The sequence below is a fragment of the Rhinolophus sinicus genome, linkage group LG02, assembly GCF_036562045.2.
Source record: "Rhinolophus sinicus isolate RSC01 linkage group LG02, ASM3656204v1, whole genome shotgun sequence".
Taxonomy (NCBI): Eukaryota; Metazoa; Chordata; class Mammalia; order Chiroptera; family Rhinolophidae; genus Rhinolophus; species Rhinolophus sinicus.
This window is the reverse complement of record NC_133752.1, coordinates 113,382,437-113,405,970: the sequence shown is the minus strand read 5'-3', so window position 1 is coordinate 113,405,970 and position 23,534 is coordinate 113,382,437. Positions and strand designations below refer to the sequence as shown.

At 45.4% G+C, this 23,534-nt stretch overlaps 1 protein-coding gene across 9 annotated transcripts in view; it reads left to right on the top strand.

Moving 5' to 3' along the window:
* The window catches only part of TSPAN11 (tetraspanin 11), a 73,028-nt gene that overhangs the window by 4,220 nt on the left and 45,274 nt on the right, over positions 1-23,534 (top strand). For 8 of the 9 annotated variants that reach the window (XR_012493818.1, XM_074325236.1, XM_074325240.1 and 5 more), the window contains exon 2: positions 22,350-22,444. The exons of the other annotated variant lie outside the window; for it this stretch is intronic. Coding sequence is in view for 7 of the 8 variants with exons in the window: in XM_074325236.1 (XP_074181337.1) it covers positions 22,350-22,444 (95 nt within the window). In the remaining variant the exon portion in view is untranslated. The remainder of the gene's footprint in view (positions 1-22,349; positions 22,445-23,534) is intronic. 9 annotated transcript variants of the gene reach the window in all.

Here is a 23,534-nt window from a genome sequence, read left to right as displayed (position 1 = left end):
GTTAGCAGAAGGCAAGTTAAACGAGAGGTGGCTGTGGGCAGAGAGCCCAGCTCCGGGTCAGACAGTCCAGCCTGGAATCCGGGCTCTGCGCCTGCCTCCCTGTGTGATCTCACTAGGTTTGTTACGTTACCTCACTAAGTCTGTTTCCTCATCCAATAAACCGAGGAAATGGTCTGTAACTCCTCGTCTGGTGTATGGATGCCTGAGTTAAGTCTGGGGAGCTCAACTCAGTAGAGGGGCATGGGGCCCCAAGTTCTGATGACAACAGTGAACTGTTTGGAAAAGGGCTCATGGTGAGAAGGGGCCTCCCAGATGGTGACTGCTGTACAGCTGTGTCTAAACACACATCTCCTGTCAGTGTCGGGGTAGTACTGGCTTCCTGCTGGTAATGCCCCAGGCCAGCTGAGCACTCCTTTTCTCCTCTGGGTGCCTTTCCAACACACAGCTATGGGAGGGATGCAGCTGTATTTGAACAGCTTCTCCCTCCGGTTTCACTGCCCCTTCTTAAAGGCTTAAGGAGCTTCACTGTAAAATACCAAGCATTCAAGAATTGAGGGTGCCACAGAGGTTCAGGAAATGTTACGGGAAATTGCTCTAATGGGTCCCTGGTCTGTTTTGAAGTAGTTCCCTGACTGTCTTTGATGGCAGAGGGGGTGATGGCAGCACTTCTCACCCTTGTCCCTACTTATGGATTCTTTTTTTTTTTTAACACGGATCTCGTGTTTTGAAAGATTTTTGTCAGCCAAACTTTACTATACATGAAAATTTGTTTCTGAAAAAATTAATCAAAGACCATCCACCTGATACTGTGTTTCCCCCAAAATAAGATCTAGCCGGACCATCAGCTCTAATGTGTCTTTTGGAGCAAAAATTAATATAAGACCCAGTCTTTTTTTACTATAATATAAGACCAGGTATAATATAACATAACATAACATAACATAACATAACATAACATAACATAACATAACATAACATAACATAATACCGGGTCTTACATTAATTTTTGCTCCAAAAGATGCATTGGAGCTGATGGTCCGACTAGGTCTTATTTTCGGGGAAACATGGTAGTGACTTCACTGCCCAGTGTCCACTTTCTGCTTTTCATCTTTCACATTTTTCAATGGAATTCTGTGCTCTTGGGCATCATGAGCGCTAGGTCAAATGCGACAGCATGGAACAGGGACACACACACAGCGCAGCTCTCCTTTGCTCACATCAATGCCCACCAAGATGCCATCAGCAGGGCATTAAGTCAGCAGGTTTCGCTCAGTGTGGGGCCCTGTGCAACTGAATGGGCTGCGTGCCCACGGAGCCAGCGAGGCTTCCTCCTCCGTGTTAGTCACATTTTTGGATGGTGGCCCAGTTAGGGTAGGACAAGTCTTTTACATGTGTTCCCTCAAGTGCCCTCAGATTCCAGTGAGCTACATGTCCTTGGAAGATGGGGGAGGCTTCCATTTCCTCATCCGGGTCTCCACCCTTCTGCTTTAAATCATTTACATTATTTAAAAGTCAGCTTAGGTCATTTACTAACAGGTTCTAGTGTGTTGAAAAGGCTCAGAAGAAAAGAACAAAGGACAGGGCAAAGGTGGGCATTGTCCATTTCATCTGAGGTTTGGAGCAGATTGCAAAGCTAAAAGCTTCTAGGAGTCATTAGACCTGTTCAGAGATACTGGCCAGCTGCTCAGACTATGACCCTTTTTATACTGGATCCCAGCAGATAGGTTGGGATGGGGAAGGAGTGCTTTGGGGCTTGGAGAGAAGAGAGGCTAGGGGAAGGGGCTGTGTGAAAGTGCCATGTGACTCCATATTTGGGGGTGCTTTTTGCACACACAGAGGCTTAGGGAAGCCAGGTCTCCCAGGAGAGATAAACTCTCTCAATGGGGAGAGAGGATGAGACAGGAAGCTAGGACTAGAAGCACTGGGAAAGAAGGAAATACTCAGAAGGTAATTACTTTTTGATAGCACGGGGCAGATAGCTAAGGACTTTTTTTTTTTTTTTTTTTAGTTTCAGGTGCACAAGACAAAGCAAAACTTAGACGTTTATCATTTATATCCCTCACACTGTGTGAACCCCCCTGCCCCCATCCATAAACTATCCCTCTGTACGTTCCCCAAATTAATTTTCAAACCCCCATGACCATCTTGTGGTTACCGACTATTTTTCAAAACCTCTCACCTTCCCCTTATCCCCACCCCCCCGCCCCTCTAGCAACCCTCAGTTTTTCCTCTATGTCTCCAAAACTGTCTCTGATTAGTTCATTCACTTATTCTTTTCTTTAGATTCCGCAGATAAGTGAGATCATATGGGCTTTTAACTCCTAAAGTTCCAAGCAAATACTAGGAAACAAATATAGTAAGTCTTCGTTGAGAGGTTTTGAGACTTTAGGCGAAACGACTCATAAGGAAATCAATTTTACCGTGGGCTAATTTTTATTAACAAGGGTTAAGTTCCTGTGGCGTCTCCACTTTATAACCGACACTGAATGAAACAACGTTATTTGAGGACCTGCTGTACTAGTACCGTGAACTAGAAAAGGAGGGTGGAAAGAAGTGCCCCCCATCTTTTTCTAATGTATAAAGGAAAACTGTTAAGAGGAGCAGTTATAGATAACAGAGAAGCCACACTTCCTTTGTACCTTTAATTCCTTTAAATTAATCTACATTCTACCTTGGTTTTATTATTATATAAATAATGCTAATTGTGCATAGCTGTTTTCATCATTAAATTTGATAGTTCATGACTGGCTATTCTCCAGGGGTTCACAAACTGTTTTTGTATGGCTTGCAAGCTAAGATTTCATATTTAAAAGGGTGACATAAACAAGCAAATACCAAAAAAGAATATGCAGCAGAGACCACGTGGGCTGCAAGCCTGAAATATTCGCTCCTGGTCCTTTACAGCAACAGTTTGCTGAGCCCAAATCCACCCAGCACCAGCCTGTGATTATCGATTATTGTTACAGCTCAGGGACCCCAAGGCACTGAACTCGGTCGAGCACAGTGGCTAGAGGGAAGCTTGCCTCTGAACCAGGGTCTCTCCTCTGCTGCCTTCTGAGAGCCCATTTAATCTGTCTGGGGTGCAGGGAATTGGGATTTTCAATTCCTCAGGGGGTTCCAGTGCAGCTAAGGTTGCAAAGCACTGACCTAATGCAGTAGTTCTCAAAGGAAGGTCCCAAAGATTCAACGGCTCCCAGCTGGTTAGAAATGCAAAATCTCAGACCCCATCTTGACCTGCTAACTCAGAAACTCTGGGGTGGGCCCAGCATCTGTGTTTTAATAAACACTCCAGGGGATTCTGATGCATCTCAAGTATGAGAACACTACTCTTAAGTCTTGGCATTTCAAACCTACACTTCACAGATGGGCTGGGTGGAGAGAGCAGGAGGAAAGGGGAAAGCTGGCAAGGGGGAACAGCAAGGTCTGGGATCGCAATTGTTATTTTACACTCACCTGAGGCGCTGGGAGGTGCAGTAAGCTGCAAGAACCACAACTTGGGGCTAGAATAACACCACCACCAACAACAACAATAATGAGCTCTTCCCTACTAAAAGCTACCATTAATAATAATTTTAGCTTTGAGCTCTACTTTTCATTACTACATATACAGAGGGTACCAAAAAAATGTATATACATTTTAAGAAAGGAGAAAACTGTATTAAAATTACGCTAATGGTAACCACTTTGAGCACCTCTTGTAACTTCAGAAGTCAAACGTGACTTGTATTCATCTTTTGGTATCGGTATATATTGACTATTACAGTTTTAATATAGTTTTTCCTTTCTTAAAATGTGTATACATCTTTTTGGCCTCTCTATGTTTGTCTTTGGTATATGAACTTAAAGAAGGTACCCATTTGGTAAACACAGGGGTTGAAGTACAACTTCTGAACTAGCTTAAAATACTTTAAATAAACATGATACATGCCTAGGAAGTAGGAAAGCTGTGTTGCTGACCTTCACCTCATAACGTGAATTCTGTTCTCCCAACCACCCCTCCCACCCTGCACTCCAAAGTACAGATTCCCTCAGGGTACTTTGCCACATTGCCTGCCCTCCAGCAATATAGCATTTGGGGCATTTATAAGAATGTAATAAGATTTATGATCTGTTGACAGCCTACTATGTGCCAGACATTTTGTGAGGCTTTTAACATACATTATCTCCTATAATCACCACAGCCCTATAAAAATCAGTGCTATTATCCCCATTTTACAGTTGTGAATGTTGAGGCACAGAGAGGTTAAAGACCTTCTCTAAGTCCCACAGCTAACAAATGGCAGAGCTGAGATTCAAATCCAGGGAGGTTTGGCCTCAAAACTGGAGGGAGTGGAGGTGGGGAAGTTTCCTATGATCAGGCACGACGTGACATTTCAATAAATCTAAATTGGTTGAGCTTGTGAACATGTAAAACAGTTTTTCCCAGCTCTCCCAAGTCTTGCCCAGTGTCCTGTGCATCCTGAGCAGGGCGTCAGCCACACATCCAACGGTTGGATTGCTGTGTGCCATCTTAGAAAGAATTCAAGGACCAGAGGCATATGGGGCAACCAGAGATACAGATTCTATCCAAGTTGTCAAGAATACAGTTGCTACCCACAGAGCTGGCTGGGTCTTTAAATTCTTTGTTTCTCATTTTGGAAGTTAGCAGGCAAAGTGGGTTATAAATATATTACATATATTACATAATATGTAGTATAAATATTACATATTGTCATCAATAATAATGAGACATCCTTTTAGAGCTCTTCATGTCTCCAAAGCACCGTAGGCTCTTTAGCTCCTGACGTCCTGGAATTGTTGGTCTTGGTGACAACCAGAGGCATTGGGAGCTGGGGGACCACGACCATCGGCAGCACTGGGAGTCTGCAGCTCCCCCAAACCCGGAGCCCTGGGCTGAGAACCAGATAGAAGGGTTTGAGTTGCAGCTCTTCTCAGCCTTGCTCAGTGAGGACAGAGAAATGACGTCCACCTTCTGGGTCTCTCTGGCCAACATATGGGAGTGGACTGATCTCTAAGTTTCCTTCTCCATCTTCCCGTTGTGGTTTCCCACACCTTGGGGACAATGAGTAGTGATGACCATGCTGATGATGTAATTAGCACATGGTTAGGGAGCCAATGTGGGCTACAGCCAGGGTGCTCTGATGCCAAGTCCGTTTCTATAGCATCCTCCCTCTATAACTCACGGAACCAAACTATTCATCTGAGAAAGAATTAAGGTAACAGAGCAGGGTTATCGGTTAGTTGCCATGTGGCTGCATTACTTCCTTGCCCAGAAAGATCAAGTATCTTTAAAAAGACAAGTATCTATGTGTGTGGCTCTCCTGTAGGGAGAAAATGCTATTTCTTTCCAAGGGGGTTCTAAGTCCCTAGAAAATATGTTTTCACAGACCTGAGATGAGGAAACATGGCTTATTTATCAGGGAGCTTAGCAGCTTCCAAACTCTCTTCAGTAAATTACATCACCTCCTGGACTTAAGACCTAACAGATTTACATCCAAGTCCCAAAGTGAAAATTGGAATTTGAATTTGGATGCATGAGTGTTCTTTCTCTCACCCTTATATACATGTGCACAGATCTGTAGTCTGAGTACTGTGGTAGAACGCAAGCTAAAGCGAGGATCTGCATAGCCAGGATGCCTGGCTTTTAGCCCCCGTCTGCCTCTCCTGGCATCCCTGGGCCCACAGGGTCTCTGATCCTGTGCCTACGACATGAATTGATAGTATGGAACTTATCTGTAACTACCCAAAAGGAGCCTTAACTCTTTCCTAGGGAGAAGTTATAAACCCCTTCGGGCATCTGCTGAAACCTATAGCACCCCAGCATATATATGGTAACATTTTTCAGGGGCCCCCAAATTATATAAGTCCTTGGAAGGTATGGTCTTTTAGGCTTACTGCTAAGCTATGCTGTCCTGCTCCAGAGGCAAGACAGGCATTCTTTTGAAAGCAAATGAGAAATTGTACAAATCCTCCTCTCTGAGAAAGAAGATGAGTTTTTGTGTCATTCAGGCTTTTTTTTTTTTCCATTTCCTGCCGCCTGGAAGGAATGTCTGCACCTTTTTGATTCCCAGCAAGCAGGCTGTGAATGCACTTAAGTACGACGTAACATGCACCATAATGAAGGCTTCTGTGGGGGAGCCCCTCCTCCCACCCCAAGCACCTCTCCTCCAGCCTGGCCGGTCCCTACCATCATCCCCAGGAAGCGTGCAGGCTGCGTGGTCAGCCAGCACTTACAGGACTTCATCGTCACTTTCTGGGGCCCCTTGCCCTCTTATTTAGATGATCCACCCCAAGTCCAACAGCTGGTAAGGGTGACACTTTTCTTTCCACATATGTGACAGCACAAACCAAAATGAGAAGACCAGACTCACATTCATGCGTTGTGTTGAGTGATGTCCCCGGTGTTTCTATCTCCCTGGCTGAGAGCTATTTGAGGTCGGGGACTGTTTTATTCTTTCCCTTCTTTTTTCTTCATCCTTTTTGTTTTGCATCTCCAGCACCTAGCACGTCATATACCACATAGTGAGGTCTCAAATGTCCAATGAATTAGTAGATTAATTAATTAGTTAATCTAAAAGGGGAAAACAGATCCATGAACAACCAACCAGGCCACTGCAACAATAAATGAGGGGAGAGCCTATGGCAGGTGGTAGCAGTGAGAAAAGCAGAAGGAGTGGATTCATAAGATGTCTATTGAGAGCTGCAGAAAGGGACACCTTGATGAAGTATTCAGTACTGTGGGAAGTGGGGACATTGAGAAAGAGTTGAACATAATCCCGAAGGTTGTGCACTAGACCGGTTGATGCATGGAGTCTCATTAAGATTAGGAACACAGGATGGTTGGGTTGGTGGGGGAAGGAGGTGACTTAGCTTTGGACTTGCTGAATGTAATGTCAAGGACCTGTAGCCGTGTGAGGGAGCCTATAGCTCGGCAGGCTTTTGAGAGTCATCAGCTTGTTGGACGCGGGTGGAGTTGGGCATGAATGAGGTTGAAAGAGGAGCGTTAAGAGGCACAGCACAAAGAATGGTCCCCACCTTACCCTGGATGGAATGCGAGCCTTAAAGAGATGAGCCAAGAAGAGGACCCAGTTGATAAGACTGAGGAAGAAAGGACAAAGTCAGAGACTTGGTGGTGTGAGATTCTGATCAAGACAAATTGGAGACACAGGAGAAGGATCAGAAGAGACTGGTACCGTGAAATCAGCAGTGCAGAGAGAGCTCCAAAAGGAAGGTGTGATTAATGATTGCAAATTCAGCAGAGGTGAAGGGGGATGAGCTTTGAAAAGTCACCTTCGGCTTTTGCAATTAGAAGTGACTTTGGGGTGAGTGGAGTGGTGAGGGGGCCACACGGTGTTGGGCTGCCGAATGGGTAGACAAGGAAGTGAAGCTTCAGACCTGGGTGGTGAAGAGAAGAAGAATCTGGCAATAAGTTGAGAAGGAGACAGGATCCAGAGAAGTGTAAGAGACTTGGGATCACAATTAGATCGAGCTTGGGAATCTTATACCTGAGATTGTATCCTGGCTCTGTGTACTAGTCTGATTAATGACTAATTTATTGCTCCTAGAGATGGAGCTAGAGTAAGGGTTTTTTCTTCTTCTTCTTTTTGAATGGGACATTATGTAGAGAAGACTGACTCCCAGAGATATGATTCAGTTAGAGACAAGGCTGAGTTACTGTATCAAAGATCCAACAGGGCTGTGGTTTAAGGAAAAAAGCTTCTTTCTCTTCAGGTTAGGCAAGCTGTTCTGCTCCACACAGTCATACGGAGATCCAGGTTCATGCCATCTTGTTTCTCTACTACCGTGTTTCCCCCAAAATAAGACCTAGCTGGACCATCAGCTCTAATGTGTCTTTTGGAGCAAAAATTATATTATATTATATTATATTATATTATATTATATTATATTATATTATATTATATTATAGACCCAGTCTTAAATTACAGTAAAATATGACCAGGTTTTATATTATAGTATAATATTATATAATATAATATAATATAATACCTGGTCTTATATTAATTTTTGCTCCAAAAGATGCATTAGAGCTGATGGTCTGGCTAGGTCTTATTTTCAGGATAACATGGTATCCCCAAGGGCAGTGTGTGTTTTCCAGGAGATACTAATGCTGCTGGTCTAGGAAATGTGTTGGAAACGCAGATTCTCAGGCACGACCCCAGATGTGCTGAATTAGAATCTCTGGGGGTGGGGCCCAGTTATCTATGTTTGTAAAAGTCATCCAAGTGATCCTAATGTACCCGAAAGTTAGAGAACCATTCCTCCGAGATGCTGTCTTTGTCTGCATGGTTGAAGCAGAATTTCAGATAAATCTAATGGTCCAGCTCTCAGGAAGGGGAAAGATTGTGGAGATGTGCGGGGGCAATGTTTTAGTGTTTTGTTTTTTAATATTTTTATTTTTCATTACAATTGACATACAATATTATGTTACTTTCAGGTGTACAACATCTGATTAGACATTTATATAACTTATGAAGTGATCACCCCGATAAATCGAGTACCCATCTGACACCATACATAGTTATTACAATATTATTGACTATATTCCCTATGCTATACTTTACATCCCCATGACCATTTTGTAACTACCAATTTTGTAATTACCAATTTATACTTCTTAATTCCTTCCCCTTTTTCACTCATCTCCCACAAACCCCCTCCCATCTGGCAACCGTCAAAATGTTCACTGTATCTATGAGTTTGTTTCTGTTTTGTTTGTTCATTTATTTTGTTTTTCTAGAGTCCATATATAAGTGAAATCATATGGTATTTGTCTTTCTCTGTCTGACTGACTTCACTTAGCATAATATCCTCTAGGTCCATCGATGTTGTTGCAAATGGCAAGATTTCATTCTTTTTATGGCTGAGTAATATTCCATTGTACTGCTTCTTCTTTATCCATTCCCTACCTTGGCTATTGTAAATACCTCTGCATTGTACATATGGATACATAATGTCTTTTCAAATTGGTGTTTTGGATTTCTTCAAGAACTACCCAGAAGTGGAATCACTGGATCCTTCTTTGTCTTTTGTTATAGGTTTCTTTTTTTTCAGTCTATTTTGTCTGGTATAAGTATTGCTACCCAAGCGTGTTTTTTTGTTTGTTTGTTTTTGTTTTCCATTTTCATGAAATATATTTTTCTATCCTTTAACTTTCAATCTGTGTGTCTTTCCATCTGAAGTGAGTCTCTTGTGGGCAGCATATGTAAGGGTCATGTTTTCTTATCTATTCAGCCACTCTAATTGGAGCATTTAATACATTTACATTTAAAGTAACTGTTAATAGATATGTAGTCATTCCCGTTTTATTATTCAAATTGTTTATCTTTTTTCATCTTAAAGAAGTCCCTCTAACATTCTTTGTAATATTAGTTTGGTGGTGATGAACTCCTTTAGCTTTTTCTTGTCTGGGCAGTTCTTTATCTGTACTTCAATTTTAAATGATAGCTTTACTGGGTAAGGTAATCGTGCTTAGGTCCTTGCTTTTGATCACTTTGAATATTTCCTACCAAACTCTTCTGGCCTACAAAGTTTCTGTTGAAAAATCAGCTGACGGTCTTATGGGATCTCCCTTGTCAGTAACTAACTGCCTTTCTCTTGCTGCTTTTAAGATTCTCTCTTTGTCTTTAACTTTTGGCATTTTAATTATGATGTGTCTTGGGATCGGCCTCATTGGGTTCATCTTCTTTGGAAACCTCTGTGCTTCCTGGGTTTATATGTCGATTTCCTTTGTCAGGTTAGGAAAGTTTTCTGTCATTATTTCTTCAAATAGGTTTCCAATTCCTTGCTGTCTCTCTTCTCCGTCTGGTACCCTTCTGATGTGAATATTGGTACACTTGATGTTGTCCCAGAGGCCCCTTAAACTATCCTCATTTTTTTTGGATTCTTTTTTTGCTTTTCCGTTTGGGTGTTTTCTGTTACCTTATCTTCTAAATCACTGATTCAATCCTCTGCTTCATCTAATCTACTGTTGATTCACTCTAACGTATTCTGTACTTCAGTTGTATTTTTCATTTATGACTGGTTTTTATGTTTCTATTTCCATTTTTATGTTTCCTATTTGTTTGCTGAAGTTCTCACTGAGATCATTGAGCATTCTTGCAATCAGTGTTTTGAACAACTCTGCATCTGGTAGATTGCTTGTCTCCATTTTGTTTAGTTCTTTTTTCTGGAGATTTGTTCTGTTGGTTTATTTAGGTCATGTTTCTTTGTCTCCCCATTTTGGCCGCCTCCTTGTGTTTGTTTCCATGTATTAGGTAGGCTGCTGTGTCTCCCAGTCTTAGTAGAGTGACCTTATGTAGTAAGTGTCCTGTGGAGCCCAGTGGTGCAGTCTCCCTAGTCACCTGAGCCAGGTGCTCCAGGTGTGTCACTTTTGTAGGTTGTGTGTGCCCTCCTTAGTTGAGCCTTGATCGCTCTTTGCACATCAGTGGGAGGGATTGATCCTCAGGCTGATTTGTTGTGAGGCCTGGCCATGACCACAGTGGGGGAGCTGTTGTACAGGGGCTGAGGTGGAGAATGACCTGCATCCCTTGGAGCTGGCATTTGTTTATTCAATCAGCTACTTTTCGATCCAGCGCGTACACACACACTCTATCTCTTACAGCTCTGCAGTCTGTGATGCTGGGTGTCTGCAGGAGGTGGGAGAGAAAGGCACTTATGTTTCTCAGCACTGAGATCCCACTGGTGTGGGCTTTAGGGCTCCTGGCTTTCCTAGCCTCTGCTGGGAATGATTTTTAAGGACTAGAGCAAGGGCAAGGAAAAGAGACTGTGGGGCTCAGAGAAGGGGCATACACATTTTCATTGTCCATACCTGTCAAAGCTGCCCTCCCTGTGTGATTCCTTCAGAGGTCTGACTCCTCTAGGAAGCACCTGACTGTGCCCTAGGCATTTCCCACCAGTACAACTGTCCTGTTCCCATTTGTGCCTCATTTGGATTGTTTCCAAAAGGATTTTTTGCTTTGATGTACCATGGATATAGGTCTGTGTTTTCCACCTGAGGATGGAATTGAAAGTTGAGGGAAAAGAGAGGATGATTTGGAGAGGACAGAGAAAGCTCTGTGGAGAAAAAGGCAAGAGGAACTTCCGGGGCTGACTTGTGCAAGGCTTCCTGGGAGGCCCTGTGGGGGACTTGCTAATGCCTGTGCTGAACCATCCACACAGAACAGTTCACACAAGTCCAGGCCACAGAAGTTATGAGTTTTGCTTCTCTCCTTTTCATCATCTTTGACTTAGGTGTCCTGGGAACTGTATGAGAAATATTTGCATAACTCTTAAAGAGTGCAGGTGCTTTCTCACATGGCTCTTTAGTGCATGTGTTCACCCGCTCATTCATTCACTCAGCATCTACTGACACCCATGCCTCAGATGCTATGGTAGATGTTCAGGATAGAGAACTGAGCTCAGATTTTAGCAAATAATGTAGTTAAGGCAGATGCCTTAGACTTAATTAATGGGGGTTGGTGACACTCAGTGTAAGAACATGAAGTGGGTGGGAGTAACTTATAGCCTGTGAAGGGGTGGGGCAGAAAGATTCAGAGGCTTGAGGAACATTGAATATTGTTGACAAGCAACATAACATAGTCATAAAGAGCCAGGATTGAATATCCAAACCAGGATATTTTTAAGTGAAAAGGGGACTGTAATAATCATGCCAAGACAACTGGTGTAAACTGGGACAGTCCTGGAGAAAATGGCATTGTAGGCAAACTGGAACACATGGTCCCTTGCAAACAGTAAGGGGAATTTTGAGGACAGACTGCCTGATACAGAAGTGGTTAGCAATTACTTTGCCATTGCTAAGTCCTGGAATGGAGTCACATCTTCACCCAACCCAGCAAGGAAGGTAGATTCATTACAGTTTTATAGATAAGAGAAATGGAGGCTCAAAGTCACAGAGCAAGTTAGAAACAGAAGTGGGACCAGAACCCAGGTCTCTAGGTACAAGTCCTGTCCTCCTTAAGTCAGGGCAGAAGGGGAATGGGTAGGGGTGACATCCATCATCTCTGGGCTTAATGACACATTAGCTCTGCTTTGATGGCGGAGGCCCTGAAATGCAGCTCCATGGATTCCCACCCACCTACCCACCCACAGGTTCCCAGGCTGCAGCCCTGCCTTTGAGCACCCCCTCCCACCCTACTGCTCCTTTTGCAGCACTTGCTGTGTTGAGAACTGAGATGAGGTGCTTAATGTTCACTATAACCCTTGCCTTCCCCCACTTTTTATCTATTTTTTTCAGTAGGAATATATGTTTTAATAATAGGATTAACAAAAAGAATACACATCTTTTCAATGTACATGAAACATTCACTGAAGGAAACTATTTTTCTGGGCCCTAAAGCAAGTCTCAACAAATTTCAAAGGACTGAAATCATACAGAGTATATTCTCCAGTCACAGTAGAATCAAGCCAGAAATCAACAAGAAAAAGACAACTAAGACATTCCCAAAATGTTTGAAAATCAAGCAATACACTTATAATCTTAGATTAAAAAATAAACTGCAATGGGAATTAGAAAATACGTTGAAATGAATAGTGAAAATGCAACAGATCATAATGTTCAGAAAGCAGCCAAAGCCGTACTGAGAGGGAAATACATAGCCTTAAATGGATATATTCTTTTTAAAAGAGGTCATTAAGCTGTATACTTAAGATGTCTGTACTTTACTGTAATGTTATTAAACTTTAATTTTAAAAGACTAGAAAAATAGGAAATCATCTGATTTAATTCACACCTAAACACAAATGAGTGATAATATTCAGCTACACCTACCCTTCAAGAAAGATTTATCTAACTAAGTGGTTTTTGTCACACTTTAAAACAAGATGCCATTACAGGCTAGAAAATTTCAGGTGCTCAACATAGGAGAGTTTAGAAGCCTTTCAAAGGGAACTTGGACCAACATATCCAAGAGGAGAGTATACCAAAATTGCAATTTAGAGACATTTTGGGTGAAACAGAGCTTAGAAAATAAGATGCTGATGAATGAAAAGAAAGAAAAGACTAGGAAGAATAATGTCTGAATATGTTTTCATAGGTTCAGACTTAAACATAGTAAGTAGAAACTTAGGGAGCTCTTTACTGGTGTCAACTGCACAGTTTCTAGAATAACCCTTGGAAAAGATCTTTTTCAACTCTCAGTTGCCTTCCAATGTATGATGCAAATTTATTACTCTGTAATTCTATAGAGAATATAATTCTGTACAATTTTTACCCAGCCTCCTTCCACCACTGGTTATTTGATAGGTTCTCATGATTTTGAAGCTCATCTTAATATTAACCTTAGTTACATATTATTAATATTAGTATCCCCTTCTTTTAAAATGACTTTCCTATTTGAACTACTTTGTTAAGGTAAGGTCTTGGCTTTCTGCAGGTGGCTTCTTCATGGTCACCTGTGGACAGGGTCTCCTGTGGTGGACATCTAGGTGGAGTCCAGTAGCAAGAGGGTAGTCTTAGGTGCAGAGGCCTGGAGAGTGTGTCCCCAGCTATCAGATACGTGGCCTCTGGCTTATATATTCTGTAGGGTTATCCACACATTGTTCTTCATTTGAGACTCTCTTGGGGAGTTGGTTATAATAACCTCTTCACCCTTGTATGACGCTGAGGCTATAAAATTACAGAGCAAACAGTTCTTGCAAATTCTCCATCCCATTTGAACCTCACAAACCACCCTGCAAGGGAGACAAAGCTGGACCTACATCAGCTCCATTATACAGAGAAGGAAGCTGAGGCCCGAGAGGTCATGTGACTTGCCCAGGGTCACACTGCTATAGGTGACAGCTGGTATTCACACCCAGGTCTTCTAACATGCTGACTAATACTGTTCTGTTTGTTCACTGATTCTTGTGAAATCAGTGAAAACAGGACTGAGAAAAAACATAACAAAGGGTGATACCCATCTACAGGGAGAAACTTTCAAGACTCTGCATATATAAATGCAGAGAATAAGGAGGAAGCCAAACTACCTACCGAAGGTTATGAATGGAGCCCTGACCACATAATGCATGTTGGCACTTGCAAATAAAGTGAAAAATAGAGTCATGTACTTAGGAAAACATATCTCAGGGCATAAAGACTAGGGATTCTTAGTGCTAGGATTTTGAGTTCTACCTACAGCCCCATGCACATGATGCTATGCTTAGCAATCTAACCCTAAGTTTGGTCCAAAAGAGTTGCCTGCATTCATTTACCCGCACACAACAAATACACTGACATAAAAGAAGAAGCCAGTGGTTGTCCAGAGGCCACAGGCCAGCCCGTGTCTCACTATAGACCCCCTGCCTCAAAGGCAAGGAGATGGAGGACCAGGGAGAAAAGTGTGGTCCCCCCAGAGGTTTCCCCAAGCAGTTTGGTATGTTGGTGGTGACAGCCAGCCAGGTCCTCTTGACCCAGGATCCTGCCAGAATTGGAGAACACTGGCCCTGCTGCCCCCTGGGATCGCCAGTCAGGGAAGTTTCCCTCATTCTTAGGTTCAACCAAAGACCACCAAGCTGAAGGAAGTTACTAGAAGCCAAACTAGAACTGCTCAGAGAAAAGTAAAACATCTGTACCCACTCTGCACATCTCTCTCCACTTTCTAGTTTTTTTGTGTGTTTTTTTAAATATTTTTATTGGGGAAGGGGAACAGGGCTTTATTGGGAATAGTGTGTGCTTCCAGGACTTTTTTCCAAGTCGAGTTGTCCTTTCAATCCTAACTGTGGAGGATGCCGTTCAGCTTCAAGTTGTCCTTTCAGTCTTAGTTGTGGAGGGCGCAGCTCAGCTCCAGGCCACCGCTGCCAGTTGCGGGGGGCGCCGCCCACCATCCCTTGTGGGACTCGAGGAATTGAACTGGCAACCTTGTGGTTGAGAGGATGCGCTCCAACCAACTGAGCCATCCGGGAGGCAGCTCAGCTCAAGGTGCCGTGTTCAATCTTAGATGCAGGGGGCAGAGCCCACCATCCCTTGCGGAACTCGAGGAGTTGAACTGGCAAACCCTGTGGTTGAGAGCCCACTGGTCCATGTGGGAATCGAACCAGCAGCCTTCGGAGTTAGGAGCATGGAGCTCCAACTGCCCGAGCCACCGGGCCAGCCTTCCACTTTCTAGTTTTGTGCCTCGGTTTCCTCTTCTGTAATAGGGGTAATAATCCCATCGTGGAATTATTTTAAGCATTAAATTAATTAATGCACATAGCTCAGTGCCTAGTTACATTTAGTAACTCACTATTATTGTTGTTATTGTGATTATATCAACCAATCAAAATCTTGTTGGTGGCTGTGGAGACTGGAGACCAGGTTCCTGCCCTGCCACTGACCGGCAGTGTGACTTCTCCCACCCCCCAGGCTCGGCTCCCTCAGTTCTCCAAGGGGCCACGCTAAGGATCCTTTGGCTCCTTCCAGCTGTTCCATTCAGAGGGTCTGAGGAAGCCCCACTTTTCTGACTGCTTAGAGGGGCTGTCCACCCACCAGCCAAGTGGAAATTAAATCAGAGGGCGATGAGGACAAAGAAGGACAAGGAAGTCTGTCTGGGGGAAGGAGCCACACAGTGTGGGACTGCAACCAGGTTTCCTTAGGAGCCTAAATTAAATTATCAATTAAACCACTTAGACTGTTGTTTCCTTGCCAGCTATTTGTGACCATCATGCAGCAGGACTCTGGTTGGCCAAGAACCCAGAGTTGGAAACTGGCACTTCTTTAACTGAAGGGGTGAGGCGAGGGCGGGTCTGGTTTTGTTTTTATTTTAGAATCACCAAGCTCCCCAGGAGCCCACCCCCCCACACACCCCAGGTATGGGGTGCTCTCACCTTAGGGAGTGGAGAATCAGGGCACCCCCAACCTGAGCTCTTGCTCACTGGAGCAGACAGAGAAAAGAGGCTGGTGAGGTCCCAAGAGTAGAGCATATGGGAAAGGGGAAAAATCACAACTATGTGGGGGCCAACCTGATTTCTCAGCCTTTCTGCAGCCCAGGCCACTGAGCTCGGTCATACCTCCCTCTTCTTCTGCCTGTCCTCAGGGACCAGGTTAAATGCCCCTCTCCCCCCCTCACCCCCCATCGCAATCTGGCAGAATTAGTGCCACTTCCTCTGCTGCCATCAGGGTTTAGAGGTTATCTGTATGCCTGTGCCCCTCCCCCACAGCTGTTGCGAGCTCCTTAATGACAAACTGCCCTGGTTCTAAGTACAGCTGGCACGAAGTGGGGACGCAGTGCATTTTGTTGAATGAGTGAAAGATGTGGGTGGCCCAGAGCCAACAGTACCTTGTATTTATGTACAGTGTGTACGTACGATCAGGTCCCAAGCACTCCTCACCTGCCCCCTGCCACCCATCACCATGAAAAGACCAGCTGTGCCCCCACCCACCCCCCAGTGTGTTCCGCTCTGCTCCTGCACACTCACCCTGGTGAGCCCTGCCCTGCTCACCAGCACGTCTGGCCAGCCAGCTGGGCTCTTTCTGCATGTCCCTCATCTTCTCTGCACTTTGAGACTCATTCAGTTCACTTGGCGGTGGGGGGAGTAGAAGAGACAATAATGCCCCAGTCCCACAGTCCATGACTCTGCGCATCCAACCCAGATGCGAGTCCCCCAGAGCCCTCACTTCAGCATCAAGGCATTTGCGGTTGCTTTGCTGAGCTGTCCTATGGCGTGAGTCCTCACTGTGCCCTTAGCAGCCCCGGGCTGCTGGCGGCCCTGAATCCTAGCTTTGTTCTGCAGTCAGAACCTTGGCCTGGAGGGACCAGCAGCCTGAGGCTGCGTTACCAAGCTGTCTGAGAAATCTTTGGCATTTCAACAGGAACCGCCCTAAATGTGGATTTGTGTGAAAGGAGCCTACCCTGGTGTTCCACCCCTACCCCACTCAGTTATGTCTACTCAGATGCTCAGATGCTGATTCAAAGTGTGGTCCCGAGATGCCCAGTCTTGACAGCATCTGGGAGTAGCACCCCAGTTTGCCCGGAATTATCCGGGTTTGGCACTGGAAGTCCCGTATTCAGAGAAATCCCTCAGTCCTGGGCAAATCAGATGGGTGGTTGCCCTGCCTAGGAATAAGTTCTCCAGGATCCTACCTCAAACCTAATGAATCTGAAACCCTCGGGGGGGCGGGTTTTAACCAGCCCTCCAGGTAATTCCAATGCTTGCCTGACAGAACCATCCCCTACCTTACAGATGGGAATCGAACACCCAGAGAAGGGAAATAACTTGCCCAAGTGCAAGGAGCAGTTAAGGGGCAGAGCCAGGAGAGGGCGCTGTGCCCACCGTGCAGCCCCGCTCAGTCAGCACTCAAAGCAGATTCCCCAAAGTCCCTCAGTTAGCCTGTTAGAAGAAAGAAAAAGTACTGAAAAGGACCCAAACGGATTGCTGTCATCAGTGGGCACTGGGGTCAGGCAGGGAAGGTGGGGAGGTCGCCTTTAGAGAGATGGGGTCCCACTAATCCTAGAGCACTGGCCTGGCAGCAGGGAGCTGGCACTTCAGATTCAGGCCTCAGGGGAGCACAGGCCCAGAGGGAGCTGCCACCGGTCTGTTAAGAGCCAAAGAAGAGATCAGTTTGGCTGAAGCGGCACCATCACCTCTTCTTTGTACTCACAGGCTCGTCCAGGACCCATGACAAATGTTGACTACCTCCTGGGATAAAGGGTGTGTGTGGGGGGGTCTCTGCCTGGCCTACCCCCACTGTCTTCCTCTTGCCCCTTAGGGACTCTTCCTCCATTGGTTCAGGAAGTCCAACTCCCCATCCTCTTGAGAAAACTGGACAGAAATAGAACCCACTTAGGAAAGTCAGTGTGTTTCCCAGAAATCATAAGACACTCCCCAGAGCTCAGTGAAAAGGGGAAATTATCTGGAGCCCTGTGTCCTCCGTTCACTGGCAGGAGAGGTACGGCCAGTTAGGCAGCCTGTGTTTGCTTTCCTCCCCTCCAGTGGCTGCTTTGGCCAGCCCACTCCTACCCCCTCTGTCCACTCCCCCGCCCCCACGTATTACTCTCTAACCACAGGGATACACAGGTCCCATCTGGAGTCACGTGGGCAGTGTCACTGCTTCACCCTCCTCAGTCCTCTGCACCCATCCCTGGTACCAGGTGGTAGAAGTGCACACGCTGTGGGATCTTTTCCAGGAAATAAGCTGTGAAAGTCTCCCTTCTTTACAATGCAGACTCCTTTAGCCTAGGCCCGCCTTTGCCTAACTGCTCCCCTAGCCTTCTCCATTGAAAATACGCCATTTCCTGCCCTCTCCCTGATCCCTAACCCACTGCCATCCTCTGCAGATATGCTGCTCTGACCAGGTTGGCCCTTGCTGGTCCTCAGGTGACTGGGATCTCTGGGCAGCATGGGGCACTGGGGGCCCCTCTTCCCGGCATTGTGACACGCACGCCCCCGCTCTTCTTCTGTCCCTCCTTTGTGTCAGTCTCCTGCATGGCTTCCTCTTCTTCCCCCTTCGAGTCTTTGCTCTGCTGCCTCTTCATTGTATACACTGCCTGCCTGTCAGTACTGGTCCCCTGCTCTCTGTGCTCGCTGCCACTGGCTGGTTCAGGCCTCACCATCTCTTTCTTAAACTTTAGCACCAACTCCCTAACTGGTCTCCAGGCAGCCAGTCGGCCCAGTCTTTTCCTGCGCCTGCCAGAGGACTCTTTCTGAAATGCAAGTCTCGTCAAGAGACTGCCTGCCTCTCTGAACACTTTTCCTGTAGTTCTGCATCCCCTTCAGGACATGAATCCAAGTTGCTGAGCTTCGCCACTCTTGACCCCCACTTTTCTGTACACCTTCAGCTCTCAACCCTCCATTCACACTCTCACCAGTGGGCCCCAGAGTGGAGACAGAAAATCTACTTAGCATTCCTATTCCTAATTATTTTTATTCTTTTTTAAAGCAAAATTAAGCTTTGATGATATTTACTATATAGATTGACAATAGGGCACGCATAAAATTTGTAAATAAATACATACATAATATGGGATGTGCTTAAAACATTTTAGTGATGGAGTGTGTGGTTAAAAGAGCTCGGTGGCCACTGCCTAACATTGCCTCCTGGTCTTACTGCCCCGTCTGCAATGCCCCTGCATAGCATACCTCTTACCCACTGCTCCCTTTACCATCTGAGGGCAAAGTTAGCTGGGGTAACAAAATATTCAATATATACCTTAAAGAAGCTACAAGTGTGTTGTTCCTCATATAAACTAAGTCTGGAGGTGAGCAGCCCAGGAATAGAATGGCAGCTCCAAAATCATCTGAAATCCAGGCTCTTCAAACTGATTTCTCTGCTCTTTTCAACTCATGATTTACAGCTCATCACTCAAAACGGCTGCTTCATCGCCAGCCATTACTTCAGTATTCCAACCTACAGGAGGAAGAAAAGGGTGAAGAGAAATATCCTCACTTTAAGGATATTTCTGGTTATTAGAGATAAAGAATGACATTTATTACTGACAAAGGGATCAACTCACCAGGATGATACCACAATTCCAAATCTGTATGGACTCCATAAAATGGTTGCAAAGTGTATGAAGCAAAAGTGCACAAAATTAATTAAAGGAAGGATTGACAAATTCCTGGTCATAGTGGGAGTCTATAATATACCTTTTTCAATAAACAATAAAACAAGAAGACACAAAATCAGTAAGGAGATAGGTGGGAAAAGTACAGTTAACAATTTTAACCTAATTGACACATAGAGAATTCTGCACCCTACAATGAAAGGAATAACATTCTTTTCAAACATATATGTGAAACATACACCAAAAAAAAGATACCTCGAAGAAGCTGCTTGTACCACTTCTGCTTACATGCCATTTGCCTGCACCTAGCAAGAAGGGATGCTGGGAAATGTCATCGGCTCCGGGTGGCTAAGTCTCTACCTAAAACTGAGACATTCTAGTCTTAAGGCAGAAGAAGAAAACAAATATGAGGGACACCAGCAGTGTCTGTCCCTTCCTTCCTCCCTTCCTCTGGCAGCTCTGGTCCTGAGAGCATTGCACAGTGGGTAAGAGTTTGAGCAGAGTCAGAAGCTCCTCATTCTAGTCTGGCTTTGCCACTTCTTGCTATATGACTTTGGGCAGTTTGTTTGACCTGTCTAAGCCTCAATTTCCTCATCTTGCCCAATGGGAATAACCCTACTTCATAGAGCTGTTAGAAAGATGGAACAAGATATAACATGTCTTATGCCTGGCACATAAGTGCTCAATAAATGTTAGCGGCACTGAGAGATTAAGTAACTTGGCAAAGGTCACACAGCTGGGAAATGACAAAGCTGGCTTTCAGATCCAGACATCTGGTCCCAAGCTGGTACTGACTCTACTTTGGGGCCTCTGCCACCCCCAGCACAGGGCCCCACATACAATGGGGGGTGCGGTGAGGGAAAGAGCACTGAACAATGGGGATAGGAAACTGCCACTGCCAATTAGCCTGTGACTTCAGAGAGTTCATTTAAAAAATGTGTGTCTTAACTCAGGCATGTATTAATTTCCTCATTCCTTCTGCAAAAGTTTGAATGAAAGTGAGCCTAAAGGTTTCCCCTAACCCTGACATTCTGTCATTATATCTCTCCTACCACTAATGGGTGGAATTTTACCATTAGAAATGTGTTTCTTTTTGTTAAATCCTGTCTTATTCCTGAACTCTTTTTTTAAAAATACAGTTTTCCTTTAGAGGGTCCTGACCTCTTGGTTTGTAGGTCTAGAGAAGGTTCTGTGGCATGAGTCCTGCCTTTGGAGGGGAGAGGCAGGCGAAGGGAGGAGAGAATGCAGACAGGAGAGGCTGGGCCCCAGACAGTCAATTTCACTAATGGTTCACAGTGGCCTAGAGGACCTCTTGTGAGGGCCTCCTGCAGAATGACCATGTAACAGCTCCCATTCTAGTCGCCCGGAATTTTTATAGGCTTTTCTCCCCCTCCTTTTGTATTTTTCTCCACCACCCTGAGTCTCAGACTAAATCAGAGAAAAATGGGTTTTGTCTTTTTTTAATGAGAAGACTAAAAGTCTTAAATTACTTTCTTCAAGGTCTGCAAATAGAAATCCCAGATAAGACAGTCACCTTTCTTTTCTCCCTTCCTCTCTCCCTGTCCCAGGAGCCCATGAGCTTCAAGTAAAAGGCAGAGCAGTCGCTCAGGAGGAAGTGATCTGGGCTCGACCCAGCACCAGCACAGGAGGAGCGGGCCACACGGGGAGGCCTGGGTGGAGGTGGGGAGTGAGGGAGAAAGAGATGGAGATGAGCCACACAGTGCCTCACTGCTTATGGTTCTAGAATAAAAGAGGTGCCCTAAAGGGGGACGATTTCTTAAGGAGCCACTCAACTGTCAGTGTGTGTGCAGGTGCCGGGGGCCAGGGAGCTCGAGGAGAAGAGGAAACCACACAGGCAGTTCAGACTTACTGGGGAGCAAACGGGACTTCCGGGCACAGTGATCTTTCTCCACCTTTGTCACCCGTTGTTGTCACAGTTCCCAGAGAGACCATGAATGGGCATCAGGGCAAGGAGAGGGAGCATGGTTCTGGGACAAAGACTAGGAACTTTAGGGCTGGAGTCACGGGTCTAATCCCTGCTACACGTAGTAATAATAGCTAGCATTTATTGAGCATTTACTATGTGCCACGGGTTATGCTAAATATCTCGCAGATTATCACATTTGATCCTCAGAACAACCCTGCAATGTAGGCATCATTGGTATACCCATTTGCAGATGAGGACACTGAGGAATAGGATTTGTCCTAAGTCTCACACGTCTTATGAAAGATCTGGGTTTGGTCCCAGGGAATCAGACTCCAGAGCTTTTGTACATCTTCCTGCCAATCTACTAGGCCTGCCAACCTGCTTCCTCATTTGGAAAGTCAAGGTGCAGGGGGAGCTGGGGTGGACTGGGTGATCATCAAGGTCCTTTCCAGCAAGGATGCTGTGATTTGGGGCCCATGCGTCCCCCTTGCATGCAGAGGTCCTGTTCAAATGATGCAGAGTGCAGGATTCTAATGTATAGCAGGTATGCAGTGTGAGTGTGTGTGTGTGTGTGTGTGTGTGTGTGTGTGTGTGTGTAGGACAAGTAAACTTGTGTCCTCACACCTGATGAGACGAGAAGAGAATAAGAACACAACAAAGCCAATGCAATGTCTTTAGGACGACTTGTAGGTTAGACCTGTGTCAAAGGACAAACCAACATCCCGAAGTCTTGAAAATCCTGCCCAACTCACCTCCATTGTGTCAACAGCCTTTGCATTCCCTGCTCTTTGCTCCAGGTTGCACACCCACAACCTTAGGTCCACCTGGCAAGATGGGCTAGTAAGCCCTTTGGAGGGCACTTTGCCAAGGAGCTCTGGCTCTGGAAAGGGCAGGGTGGTTCTCCCTGGTATGGACCCTCCAGCCCAGCATGCGTATCTTCTTGGCAGGCCCAGCGACCATGGCCCATGACAAGGTGGAGCAGGATGACTGGCTGGTCCTCTACCTGAAGTACTTACTCTTTGTCTTCAACTTCTTCTTCTGGGTAAGTGAAGTCTGCACACACGTACCGCTCCACAGCACCGAATGAGTCAGGCCACTTTTGCTTTTTATGAGTCACCACTCTGAGGTTGATTTCTTCCAAATCAAAGACCACCCATGGGCAAATTCTGCCTACTTTAAAGCAAATATGTACATTTGCTACTCAGGGGAAAGAAAAGAATCCAGCCTGCAGGTTGGCATGGAGTCCGTACCACATGGCATCTGAATAGAGGATGTATAAACGTAACAATGAGCTTTGTGTTCCATCGGCCGTACAAAGGGTCCAGCTCTTTCTTCCCTGCCAACTTGTTGCACCAGGGCCTTGTGGGAAATGTGACGCCTGAAATAATTGCTTGTTTTCCACTGACGCCCATTTGCCTTTCATGGTTCACATTCTCAGGCCCGGCAGAGAAACAGGAGTCCTGGGGGTCAGGGGCTGCCTCTGCATGTGATGGGAATGGTCTCTATAGCGACTCCCCTCAGGGAACACCCGGGGTGAGGTCTTCCAGGAGGAGTGGAATCTGTCCACTTGAGACAATTATCAGAATACTGTTAGCTCCCCAAAATAGCCAGTGACTGGAATATGCATATTTTGTATTAGAGGCTCAGTAAATTTGGAGAGGCAGAGTACTCTGAGGACATGCTTTGCAGTCAGCCGGCCCTGGGCGGTACTGGTACCAGCAGCGTGGTCTTGGACACATCACTATTCCTGGCTAGTCTGTTTCCCCAGCTACAAAACGAGGATCCTTTCTAACCTCTTGGGGTTTGTTAAAAACAAGACAACTGTCCCAAAATGGAGTTCTTATGCTAAGCCCCACGTCACCAAACTGAGACTTAATTACAGTTTCGGCTCTCCCTGAGATGGAGTCTAAAACCAGTCAGCCAGGAATCATCTGCACAGCACTAGCTAGGCCATCTGCCTGATAGATCCCTGCTATCCCCTAAAGAAAAGTAACCGTGTAACGACCAACCCCCCTTTTTTTTGCCTGGTGTAACTTCCTGGTTCTGGTTCTCTTCTGCCTACAAAAGTCTTTCATTTTGTACAGCTCCTCAGAGCTCCTTTCTATCTGCTAGATTCGATGCTGCCTGATTTG